This window comes from Juglans regia, chromosome 5 (genome assembly GCF_001411555.2).
Source record: "Juglans regia cultivar Chandler chromosome 5, Walnut 2.0, whole genome shotgun sequence".
Lineage (NCBI taxonomy): Eukaryota > Viridiplantae > Streptophyta > Magnoliopsida > Fagales > Juglandaceae > Juglans > Juglans regia.
The window spans coordinates 7,536,156-7,547,253 of record NC_049905.1 but is presented as its reverse complement, the minus strand read 5'-3'; the positions used below and the strand labels follow the sequence as shown (position 1 = coordinate 7,547,253).

Here is an 11,098-nt window from a genome sequence, read left to right as displayed (position 1 = left end):
TTTTTTTTTTAAATAATTACAAAACGCTTGTATACTCACGACTGCAACTATCATTTCTTCCGAACAAAGAACACCACCTCTTGTGAGTTTCACCGAATACCAAGCACTGATTGTAAATTCAATAAAGGGAAATTTTTTATTGAAGTGTTCGGGAACAAAAAATTCAATAAAGGGAAATTTATCCCACCAATAATTATCATCTTGAATCCAAGCATTTATAGCTTAATATTTGATGCATTAGTTTAAAATTTTAAACCCATAAATCCAATATGAGAAAATATTTATTATTGAAAAATTCGAGAACAATAGTTAAGATTTACATATACATATACATATACATATACCACTCTAAAATATCATTACTAAAAGAAAGAAGACCTAAGGGCACATTTAAAGCCTTTCCCTTGTTCTTCTCTTCAAGTCAAGATAATTTCATTACTAACCGAAAGATAAATGCATCTGGAGGGATATGGAGCCCCCAACAATCACCTCAAAACGGGATACAATGCATGAAATAAAACAAATTACGAAAGATAGTACCATATAATTGGTCCAGTATAGAGTAATCAGTTCAAATATTTATAGCATCATCCTAGGAGTGTATTAGCATGAAGAAAAATTATATTTGCAAGCTGGTATGGAAAAAGCGTCCTCCACACCGAAAACATCATTAGCAACTTCGCTATGCCGCTGCCGGATCATTTATCACACCCAAGAAATCATCTTTTATGGTACCAATGCAGAACTGTTGAAAGAGAAAATATATTAGAAAACATGTAAAAATAAAAGCTAAACTTCACATTCATTATCTCAAAAGGTCACTAAAATCTATCAATGTCTCTAAAGCGTCTTTGCACTCGTAAGATTTCATTGACTCTATCCACTTCAAAGTTCTACAATAAAGACTCAACACCAAATGGATTTCGAATTCCAGCTTATATGATTTGAAATTGAGTTGGAATTTTCTGGGGTTTAACCGGTTAAAATGTAATTACATATTCTCCAGATTTCCTTGTTATAAAAAAAAAACGACAGACTTCAAGAATGAAACCTTATGGTCCATTATTTAAAAGGTTTCTTGCATCAACCCCCAAGAAACCCAGTCATACAGGATTACACTGGTATCCTCAAAAACCAACCCTTTCATGTGGGGGAGAAGATGCCACTTCCCAAAGACAGAAAACACAAGGGCCTGGACTTTCAGGACAACATAATATATTATTTTAAAGAATTTTATAACCTACTACTAATGAATTGATAAAGGACCGAAACGTTAGCCATGCTACTGTATGGCTTTAAATTTGTGTTTCATCTTTTCTTGTTGGTTTCTAAACAGTAGGTCTTGAATCCATGATCTCACCGTCTACTCCATTTTAGAAGCAGAGAAAATATTATTTAAGCTAGAGTTCAATGGCATTTTAAGTTTTTTTTTCCCTGAAAGAGAACTGAGTAAATTAACCAACTTAGCTGAATTTTATGGTTGCTACAAAAAACAGCAAGTTGAGGCTTCAAATAGTAACAAAATGATAGAACAGGGCATACAATTTCTGTAGCATCAACTCGAGTCCCAATTATTTTCAGGCGCACTTCACTATCCTTCTGTATCTTGACCTGCAAGAAGACCAAGATTTCAATGTCAAGAATACAATTTCTTCACTAGAAAATTAACAATCAAATTTCCTTCTGAAAATAAGTCGGAACCAAGACTTACTGATCCATCTGAAGTTGTATAATTTGGCATATCTCCAGATTGGAATTCCATATCATCCGGTATCAACTAAAACAAAGAATGGAATGGTAATATTTGCACAACAATCAAAGCAGATATAATCACGGATTAATGCATTTAAGTGAACCCACAAGAATGATGAAAACACTCTAAGAAGCTTTGAGAACCAACAACTAGAATTTATACAAGATGAGAAACCTTAATTGTCTTGCAACTTCAAAGACATATCTATACATGCAACACCAGCACCTATCACTGGGCTGGTGATCAAACTTCATTAAAAGGCACAATATAATTTCAAAAGATGTATACAATAGAGGGAGAAAAAATTCAAGAAAATCATGAAAATTGAGTAAAGTCTATAGAAGCTGTCCAAAGAGATTGTTGAAGGAGAAACTTGAGCCAGTTTAGGGAGAAATAGGAAACAAAATACCATTATAGCCACAGACAATACAACAAAAGAGAAAGGTAATCAACAACCCTCCCTACAAAACAACAAGACAACAAGATACTTTTTTTCCTTTTTTTTTTTTATTAGTAGCAAGACAGCAAGATACTAAAAAAAAGATCATTTGAAATGGGATATAATGTAAAGAAAGTATATTAGTCTTCAGGCAGCAATGTTATATAACGTGAAAGTAACACTTACATGGTTTGAAACAAAAATTTGAACAGGCCCGGCTTCGGCAAAAAATCCCATCTGCGCGAATTCTACTTAGTTAGAAATATCTTTTAGAAGTTATAAATAAAATTAATCCATATTTGCAGATTCACACCTTGTTCACCATGGTAACAACAGCTTCTAAAATCTCTCCCTTAAATGGTCTGAATACAACACATTGATACTTCACTGGAAATGTCACAAACCCTGTCCCATCACGAATCAACCCTTTCCCAACATTCTCTATCCCGGTTATTGCCACCACAAACCCATGTCGACCGCTGCATAAGGGAAGATAATCTTCAGTGGTGTAATCCTGTCTATTTGTTCGGAAATAGTGAAGAGACTATACAATTTATTTGTTTTTTTTTTTCTTTCTTTAAATTATAAGTTGATTCTGTATAATGCTACTGTTAAAACAAAACATTTTTTCTTTAAAACGAAATTGATATAAGGGATCTTGCCCATAAGGAAACCCAATTCCAAAACCCATTTACACATAAATAAACAATTAACAGAGTCCATCTACGAACCCAATTGAATGTAGGTAAACTATTTATATTTTTTTTTAACCTTATATTTTCATATTCATCTGATTTCCCTGTAATCAAATACAGCATTATCGAAACAAAGTGATAATGGATAAAAGAATCTGCAAAACAAAATTAATGAAACCAAAAGCTTTCAAATGATTTTCTTACACGCTTTTTTGGAGCCAAAGGGAGGAAACGAATATTAGGGCTTCTCATTTGAATGAGTTTTCCCGGCAACCAAGCGGAGCAACAGAGAACTCTCAATTCCGTGACTTAACATTTTTGTTAAAAAAAATTATCCTTCAAGTATCGCTATTTAGTTTTCTAAGATTCTCGTTTATTTAGAATCCCGGTTTTTCTAGGGTACCAAACAGAGAAAAGAAAAGAAAGGAAAATCGAAAATTAAGAGGACCTGACCTGCACGTGCCCTCGACATCTTTCATGAGCTTGGAGACGAGGTTCTCGCGGAGGTTACGACCGAAGTGGCGCGGGTGTAGCTGCATGTTCCGCTCCAGTACTATGTGGAAGAACATCTTTCCTCTCCGCTTGCTCCGTCCTTGAACGACCTTTAGAGGTTGCGGGCTTTTGAGTTTTGACTTCTGACTTCCTCACTCAAATTAGCTCGCTTGCCTTCATCCTTTCCTTTTCACTTTTTTTTTTTTTTTCGCCGAATTATCAATCGTCATTTTATTTTTATAATTTTTCCCTCTATTTAAATCCCTAAGATTTCACCTACAATAACAAAATACTGACATATAAAATCTGTATTTATTATTTTTCACGTAAATTAATTAGAGTTTTTTTACTCAATAGTTATTAGAGGTGTAAAATTTAATCGAAAAACTGAAAAATCAGACTGAATCGGCCCAAACTAGTGGAACCAGTCCACTCCCTTAGTTCCAAAATCAGCTAGTACTGATCTAGTTCCAATTCTATACTTTTTAAGATCGGATCGGTTCGCTATTTTATTATTTAAATATTTTAAATTAATTTTTTTAATATTATATATAATATTTTGTATATTACATATAATTTTTATATATAATAATATAAATTATAATTATATATAAGATAATGTTATTATAATTTATAACATAAAATTTTAATCTTAAACATGAAAATTTATTTGATCATATGCTTTAAACATAAAATATATATATTAATAATATTTTATGGCCTAACAAATTTGTATTTTATTAAAATCGAAAAATCGGACTGGACCGAAACCGGTAAAATCATAGGTATTGGTTTAAGAGATTAACCAGTACGTAATAATCAGTTTTTTAAAATGCAAAACCGATACATAATAGTTCGGTCTTAAATTTTGTCTAAAACCGGACTGGTTACACCCCTAACTATACACCATAAATCAACTGAGGGAAAAAATAAAAAAATAGAAGATAAAAATAGATATGTAATGTAGACTGCTGAATAGAATTTTTCAATTAGTTACTATATGAGTTATTATAAGTGTTAAATTTATAATCTTTGAACTGGTTCAAACCTTCTGCAATATGTAAAATTTATCAAGTTATTTCATTTTTTTATATTATTTAAATGTTTAATAAAGTAGTTTGAATACTTATGGGGTGATCATTTACAACATGAAAGATCTATTTTCTTTCAACAAATCGTTTTATAGTCATCTGATAAAATTGAGCTCGAAGATAAAAGCATGGTTTATTGAATTTTGTTTAATGACAGAATAACCTTAGAGATTGTATATACACGACATTGTTTTTTACTCGATTAAGCTTTGTACACGTGTAACATACCCAAACCATATGAATGAGATAAAAAATAATGCTTGTTGCTCATATAAAACTTACTCCTCAAATGACTCTTTTTAAAGTGACATCATTGTGTGGTATCAAGTGATTTATTAAAAAAATTGAAAACTCAAACACAAAAGGGATAAAGGAAAGAAAAATTATTTCTCGTCAGTCACTATTCACTATCCCACATCTTATGAAAAATACTTCCACATCCTATGAAAAAAAAAACTACAGGTGTGGGCCCTATGGAGTGTGAAAGTGAATAATAACTCCTCTAAAGAAAATCTAGAGTTTCAATCTTCATTTTATTGTATTTTAAACCGCCCTTTTGATTTGAATATATGTTTTTATATTTTTTTTAATAAATCACGTTAGTAATGCCACGTCAAAAGGGTTATTTGAACAGTAAATTTCAGATGACCCGGTATCAATACAATTAAATAAATTATTGAATTTTTATCAATGGAACATGGCCATGAGATATTATTTATATCAAAAAGTTCAAACCATAGATTTGGAAAGAAAATACTTCTAAGACCAAAGCCCTTAGCACTTAGCCAACCCCCGAGATGTTATTGAAAGAAGAGAACTTAAAGATTGATTGAAAATCAAATATTGGCAATAGAGAGGGAATGAGGGTTTAATGACCAGGTAGTGGTGGTGGTGGGAGGGCCATATACAAGGAAGTCCAGATGAGAGTGATTGCACATCGGCTGTCACAGGTTCTTATAACATCAGTAACTTGATAACCAACAATTTTCACTTCCAAGGCAACTGGTTATGGTGGCAAATAAGTCGCCGGGGATACTTTCAACGGCAACCACCAGCAGTTGAAAGCGTAAAGCAAACTGCTTCGGGTTTAGGGTTTCAATGCAGAGGTTGTGAAGAAAGTCCCACCCACGTTTCCCATACACATTACAACAGTATTCGGAATTTAGTATCATCATCACATAACGGAAATCACAATAACTGTGGATTTCTTCTGGTGTCTACACTGTCTAGTGCAGGTTAATGCAATGATAGAAGGTTTGGCAACAGTTCAAAGGCACTCATGTTGCAGAGCATGCTGCATTATGTCTAAAAGCATATCACTTGTATGATAAATGGATGAACATTGAATCTTCAAAGACCATAATCGTGTCAAAAACAGGGAAGAAAAGAAAAAAGCAAGTGAAACTATTCGATAACTGAAAATGTTGGCAGATCAAACATTTTTCAATCAGTGACCATAGTCTGTCTACACAGGCAGTCATTTACGAAACCCAATACATTTACTCACACCACAATTTCGGTGAGAGCTTTGACAACTGATTAAAGCGAAAATTCTGCCTTTGCCACCACCCTAAAAGGCAATTGGCTCCTAAATGAGAAGTCATTCAGCTCCTTCTCAAGACATTTTGAACGTGTAATTCATACCTCCAACACAAAATGATACTAGATGTTCAACTGAAGTTTGAAGGAGCTTCAAAGCCAGCCTTTTCATCTTCTAAGTGTTCTTTCCTGAGTGATGGGAGAGGCATTCTGCAAGCAAGGTTTCACGAGCCCATAGCTAATGCATCACAGTTGTAGCTTTTCATACTAACACAAATTGAAAACAAAGACGTTTCGGTAACAACAAAGTTTGAGAATTAGCAAGAGACTTACATTAGCAAGCTTAAGGAGCGTTCAGACTGCAGTCCTCATTGGCTCTGTTCAAATGAACTTGCGCTTTTTATCAGCTGGCTTAAGGATTTGAAAAGAACACATTAAGCTTTCATCAACACTCATCATAGCACCAGCATTATCGAATTCACCACAGTAATTGGGAGCAGAGAATATTGTAACAAGCTGCCTGTGAGCAAAGAATTCATATCCATCCTCAACAACCTGGAACAAGATGCATCCTCGTGAGCTGCTTGAGTTAGAAAAAAAATAAGGGCAAAGAAGATAATGCCACTCACCTGATGGGCACGACAAACAAGGTCCATGTCATTCTTTGTTAAGAATTCTGAAAGGCTATCAGCACCAAAAGTGTAAGAGACTCCACGATCGTTCATTGCCCAGCCTTTGACATCTCTACCAGGATCTGACCAAAGTAAATCACAAAGCAAACCAGAGTCCGGAACATCAGCTGGACGAGGTAAGTTCCTGATTTGATCTAAATTTGTTAAATCAGGGGAAAGGCCACCATGCATGCACAATATTTTGTCGTCTATGAGTGCAGCCACAGGAAGACAATTAAAACAATCAGTAAAAGTTTTCCAAATTCTTATATTGAACCGGCGTTTACATTCATCATAAAATCCATATATCCGATTAATTGAAGCACATTCATGATTCCCTCTCAAAAGAAAGAAGTTCTCAGGATATTTGATTTTATAAGCAAGCAAAAGGCATATTGTTTCCAAACTCTGCTTGCCACGGTCTACGTAGTCTCCAAGGAATAAATAATTGGCATTGGGAGGAAAACCCCCATACTCAAAAAGCCTCAAAAGATCAGTATATTGTCCATGAATGTCACCTGGTAAAAAACATAAATAAATAACAGAGATTAGTATCCACTTTTTTGGGTAAGTACAAAGCTCAGTACTACTCAACTTCAAAGGTGATAAACAAAATGCAAGCAAGTAAATAATCCAAACTCCAGTCACAGACACAACAAAAGATACTCCAATCAAAGAGTTACTAAGTTCTTTTTTTTTTTTTGTAAAATATTATCTATTAGGCACGAAAAAAAAAAACTTTTATATATGGGTGATAAAGTTAAATCAATATGTACAGAAGAATACATCTGACAAACGAAGTGCTTGACGATACAATACTAATAAGCATTCCAATTCCTAAAGTTAATTCTCTAAGAAAAATAAGTTAGCATAGCCTGGCTACTCAACTTTCAAATAAGGCCCTTTAACAAAAAACAAGAAGTATGAAGTCTATGCACTGACTCACCATGCCATTATTACCAGGAATATTCTCTCAAGCAATGAAGGCCATTTCCCAAACTTCCAGCTTCTAAAATTTATGCCACGATTTTTTGCTAAATAACAATAACAAAATATCCAGATTTAACTGATGTATTTAATTTTTTTATTTATTTTTTAATTTTTTAATTTTTTGTCTTCCTATGTGGTCACACTGCTCTATCTCAAAGTGTCAGAAATAAGGACAACCCTTAAAAAAAAATGCTTGTAGAGACTTAATTTCATCATAACCAAGGGTCTAGCAAGCATACTAACCAAGTTTGGCATAACCCACATGCCTTTCTCACTTTATACTGTAGGAAATAGAGCATCATGTATGGTACCACAAACAGTTTTTGTCAATTAGATTCCTTTTTTTTTTGTAAGTACTAGATTATGTCAATTAGTCCTCCAAGAATTTGGAAAAAGGACCGTCTCTATTGAATATAGAGGAAACAAAATTATTAATAAACAGATACCTCTTTTTGATTCATCACATACAACTAAAAAATCTAACAACCAACCAAGTTTTTTACATTTTTCAATGTAGTCAGAAAAATTGTAAAAGAAAAATTATGTTTCATAAATTGGAAAATATTTTTTTTTGATAGGTAATAAATTGGAAAATATTCAAGATGGATAAATGTGATCCCCTAGAAGATAAGGTTGAGACTTGGCATTTTTCTATTCAGCTTTTGATATTATACAACCACTGTATGGCTAAACTAGCATGCATAGGTGACGCTCTTGTATATGTCCCATATACCCAAGCCTTTGTCTACTTTATGCTCAATAAAATTTTGTTTATCAAAAAAAAAAAAAAAGGAAACTTTTGCTTCTATCATAAAGCAAATATTTTTTTCCAATTGAGAATTAGTTCCCTGCATAGCAAATGGTGTTTTTCTTTCTTCTACACCATTTTTCTTTAAAAGGAGAAGGTACATTTTTGGGCAATACTCAATTGGGACCTTAATATGCTGTATTGGAGACCAGGTAATTATTTCAACCAAACTATAGATTTTCCATTGTGTAATCACTTATGTGATATAAGATAAATACGTCATAATTCCAAAGAACCCTTATGATAACTGCATCTACACCTCCAAACAAGATCATAACTCTTTGCATAGAACACCTCAAAGAAAAATCTCTCTTCATTTTTCTCTTCTTCACCTCATAGATGTGAAGGCTCCTCTAGACATCCTAGTAACATAGAGCTGGTTCTTCCACAATCATCTCATGGATGATAGAAGATCCTCTTACATGGCAATAAATATGCTATTAAGCTGGTTCTATTGCAGTATATTATATACATTTCTCTTGAAAATCCTTCACATCTGACACGCTGGTAAGAAGCCTACAATCTTTGAACATTCAACACATACCCCACCCCGCCCCGCCCCGCAGGCACAGCAAAAAGAAACCACTTTTCCCAATAATTAATGTAGAAGGGAGTAGAAAAGGCTTCAACTGACACTTCAAAGTGTGCAAATGTTACCCTCTAAACTTTACAAAACTCCACAGTCGTCACAACCCAATCTTAACTTGACTTCTCCAATCAAGAGTCATTCCAAATGACCCATAGTAAAAGCAAGCAGATTCTGTTTAATTATATTTGACCTCAAGAAAGACTATAGTTTTGTTTGCAATTATAATTTTTCGAAGTTCTCCAACAATATGAACAAAATTTGTTTCTTCCCTTCTTCGGAAGGATCTCATAGCCACCAGTGCATAAACTATATGATAAATGTAAGACTTGTAAGCACCTATCGATCGCTATATTAAGAAAATTTGAAGGCGCAGATTGAACAGACTGGAGGAACCCGCTTCAGCTTGCTTTAAACTTTACGATCATCCAGGACATCCATTTTTCTTCTTCAACTCCGAAACTCTCCTTTGTCAATCTCATTCTATCAAAACCTAGAGCACACATGTAAAAGAGTCCCTCTATCCAAGACCAATCACAAACCATACATGTCTCAGAAGCCTAAGTTCAAAATATAAATCCTCAACCCCATGTCTTACTTTCTTTGAAGTTACTCATAATGCAAAACTCAAACACCCGCATTGAGCCATTCAACAAACCCATTTTGCTCCATCCAGGCAAAACCCACGTCATCCAAATCCCAAGAAACCCAACCCGCAAAAAAAATAAATAAATAAAACCAATCATCGAAACCATAATAAAAGAAACATTTTTTTCACAGGCTTTTTCAAGATCGAGACAAAAGCAAATATTGATCAAAAGAGGACGCACCGCAGATCTTGATGGGGGCTTCGAGCTCCAGAAGATTGGGCTGCTGGAGGAAGATCTCCCTAGAAACAGTGCAGAGCTGGCGGATCTCGGTCTCCATGAGCTGGACCTGCTTCCCTGCCCGCCCCTGCCGATACTCCAATAACCTGTTGATAATGTCATCCAGCACCGCAGGGTCCATAGTTCCCAAACCCCCACAAATTCTAAAGATTTTGAAGAGAACGAAGCGTCGAAGAGAGCTCTCTCTGTTTATATCCGATCTTCTGTTCTTCTTTCGGCCTCTTTGTATTTGTTTGAATTTATTATTTGGAGCGGACTCTTTTTGAAAAATGGTATGGTGGGTGGGGGGAGTGCTTTGGAATAAGAGAAGGTGGAGGAATGAGGCTGATTTTTTTGGGTTTACTGAACTTTTTTAGTTAATGTGCAATAGAAAGATGAGTGCTTTACCATTTTTGCTTAGTTATTTACTATGTGCTGCAAATTGCAATACAAGGTAGTTTAAAAAAATTGAGTTGGGAACGGGGGAAGCAAGGGTTGGCTTTATGTCCGTGTCTTCCGAAAATACAGGACAAGACCAAGAGAACTGGATGAGTATCAAGAGAGCCGACTGCAATTTCAATGCGGCGGAAACGCCTATAATCTTAAATTTTATCAGTTCAGGTCACAACTTCTCTAAAAAGATCAACTTCAATTTGATATTTAATCCTGGTAAGATTTTATAAGGATGCTTGGACCTAAGATTTTCTTTATTTTTTAAGGAAAAAATCGTATCGATTGAATAGGTTTTTTTCTATATTTGGTTTTATTGGAATTTGAAAAAATCATTTTTTTTTCTTTTTAATATTGTTAAATCCAAATGTCCAACTCTTTTTATATCGATAAAAAAAAAAAAAAAAGATAAATGTCAAACTCATAGAATTAGCAATATTTAAAACCTCATATTTTAAAAAAAAGGTTAAATACTCTAGCCAATTACATAAAAATAATTTTACAAACTGACGTAGTTTGATGTGATTTATCAGATTGTAAAGTTACATTTGTTATAAAGTAGATCTAACGGATCAGATAAAACTACGTCAATTTATAAAATTATTTTTGTATAATTCTTTTATAGATGTAGCAGTCTTCTTCTATGTTTTGCCTAAAATAAAAATAAATAAACATTGCATTAACAGTATAATTTATTTTCGATACAAAATTCTTTCAT

The 11,098-nt window shown here is 33.9% G+C and overlaps 2 protein-coding genes across 3 annotated transcripts; both read right to left on the bottom strand.

Annotated features, from left to right (window-relative positions):
- Positions 1-335: 335 nt before the first annotated feature.
- Positions 336-3,554, bottom strand: LOC109017848 (DNA-directed RNA polymerase II subunit RPB7). The gene is made up of 6 exons (XM_019000041.2): positions 3,341-3,554; positions 2,506-2,671; positions 2,379-2,429; positions 1,712-1,777; positions 1,543-1,611; positions 336-745 (listed from the first exon to the last, which is right to left on the bottom strand). The coding sequence occupies exons 1-6, from the start codon at positions 3,454-3,456 to the stop codon at positions 683-685; spliced, it is 531 nt and encodes a 176-aa protein (XP_018855586.1). The 5' UTR covers positions 3,457-3,554; the 3' UTR covers positions 336-682.
- Positions 3,555-5,852: 2,298 nt separating this feature from the next.
- Positions 5,853-10,443, bottom strand: LOC109017858 (serine/threonine-protein phosphatase PP1). 2 transcript variants are annotated; one of them, XM_019000049.2, is made up of 4 exons: positions 9,895-10,443; positions 6,639-7,198; positions 6,343-6,564; positions 5,853-6,219 (listed from the first exon to the last, which is right to left on the bottom strand). In XM_019000049.2, exons 1-3 carry the CDS (start codon positions 10,070-10,072, stop codon positions 6,391-6,393), a joined length of 912 nt encoding a protein of 303 aa, XP_018855594.1. In that variant the 5' UTR covers positions 10,073-10,443; the 3' UTR covers positions 5,853-6,219; positions 6,343-6,390. The 2 variants fall into 2 exon arrangements, with proteins under 2 accessions (XP_018855594.1, XP_035546194.1); XM_035690301.1 differs by having other exon boundaries at positions 5,853-6,247; positions 9,895-10,425.
- Between the last annotated feature and the right edge of the window lie 655 nt (positions 10,444-11,098).

Coding starts and splice junctions, on each gene's coding strand:
- LOC109017858 (XM_019000049.2), bottom strand. CDS start 10,072: ATGGACCCTGCGGTGCTGGATGACATTATCAACAGGTTATTGGAGTAT. Junction 7,199..9,894: donor AGCCCCCATCAAGATCTGCG/GTGCGTCCTCTT, acceptor GTTTTTTACCAG/GTGACATTCATGGACAATAT. Junction 6,565..6,638: donor TTGTTTGTCGTGCCCATCAG/GTGAGTGGCATT, acceptor ATCTTGTTCCAG/GTTGTTGAGGATGGATATGA.
- LOC109017848 (XM_019000041.2), bottom strand. CDS start 3,456: ATGTTCTTCCACATAGTACTGGAGCGGAACATGCAGCTACACCCGCGC. Junction 2,672..3,340: donor GATGTCGAGGGCACGTGCAG/GTCAGGTCCTCT, acceptor TCCCTTATGCAG/CGGTCGACATGGGTTTGTGG. Junction 2,430..2,505: donor TTGTTACCATGGTGAACAAG/GTGTGAATCTGC, acceptor GAATTCGCGCAG/ATGGGATTTTTTGCCGAAGC.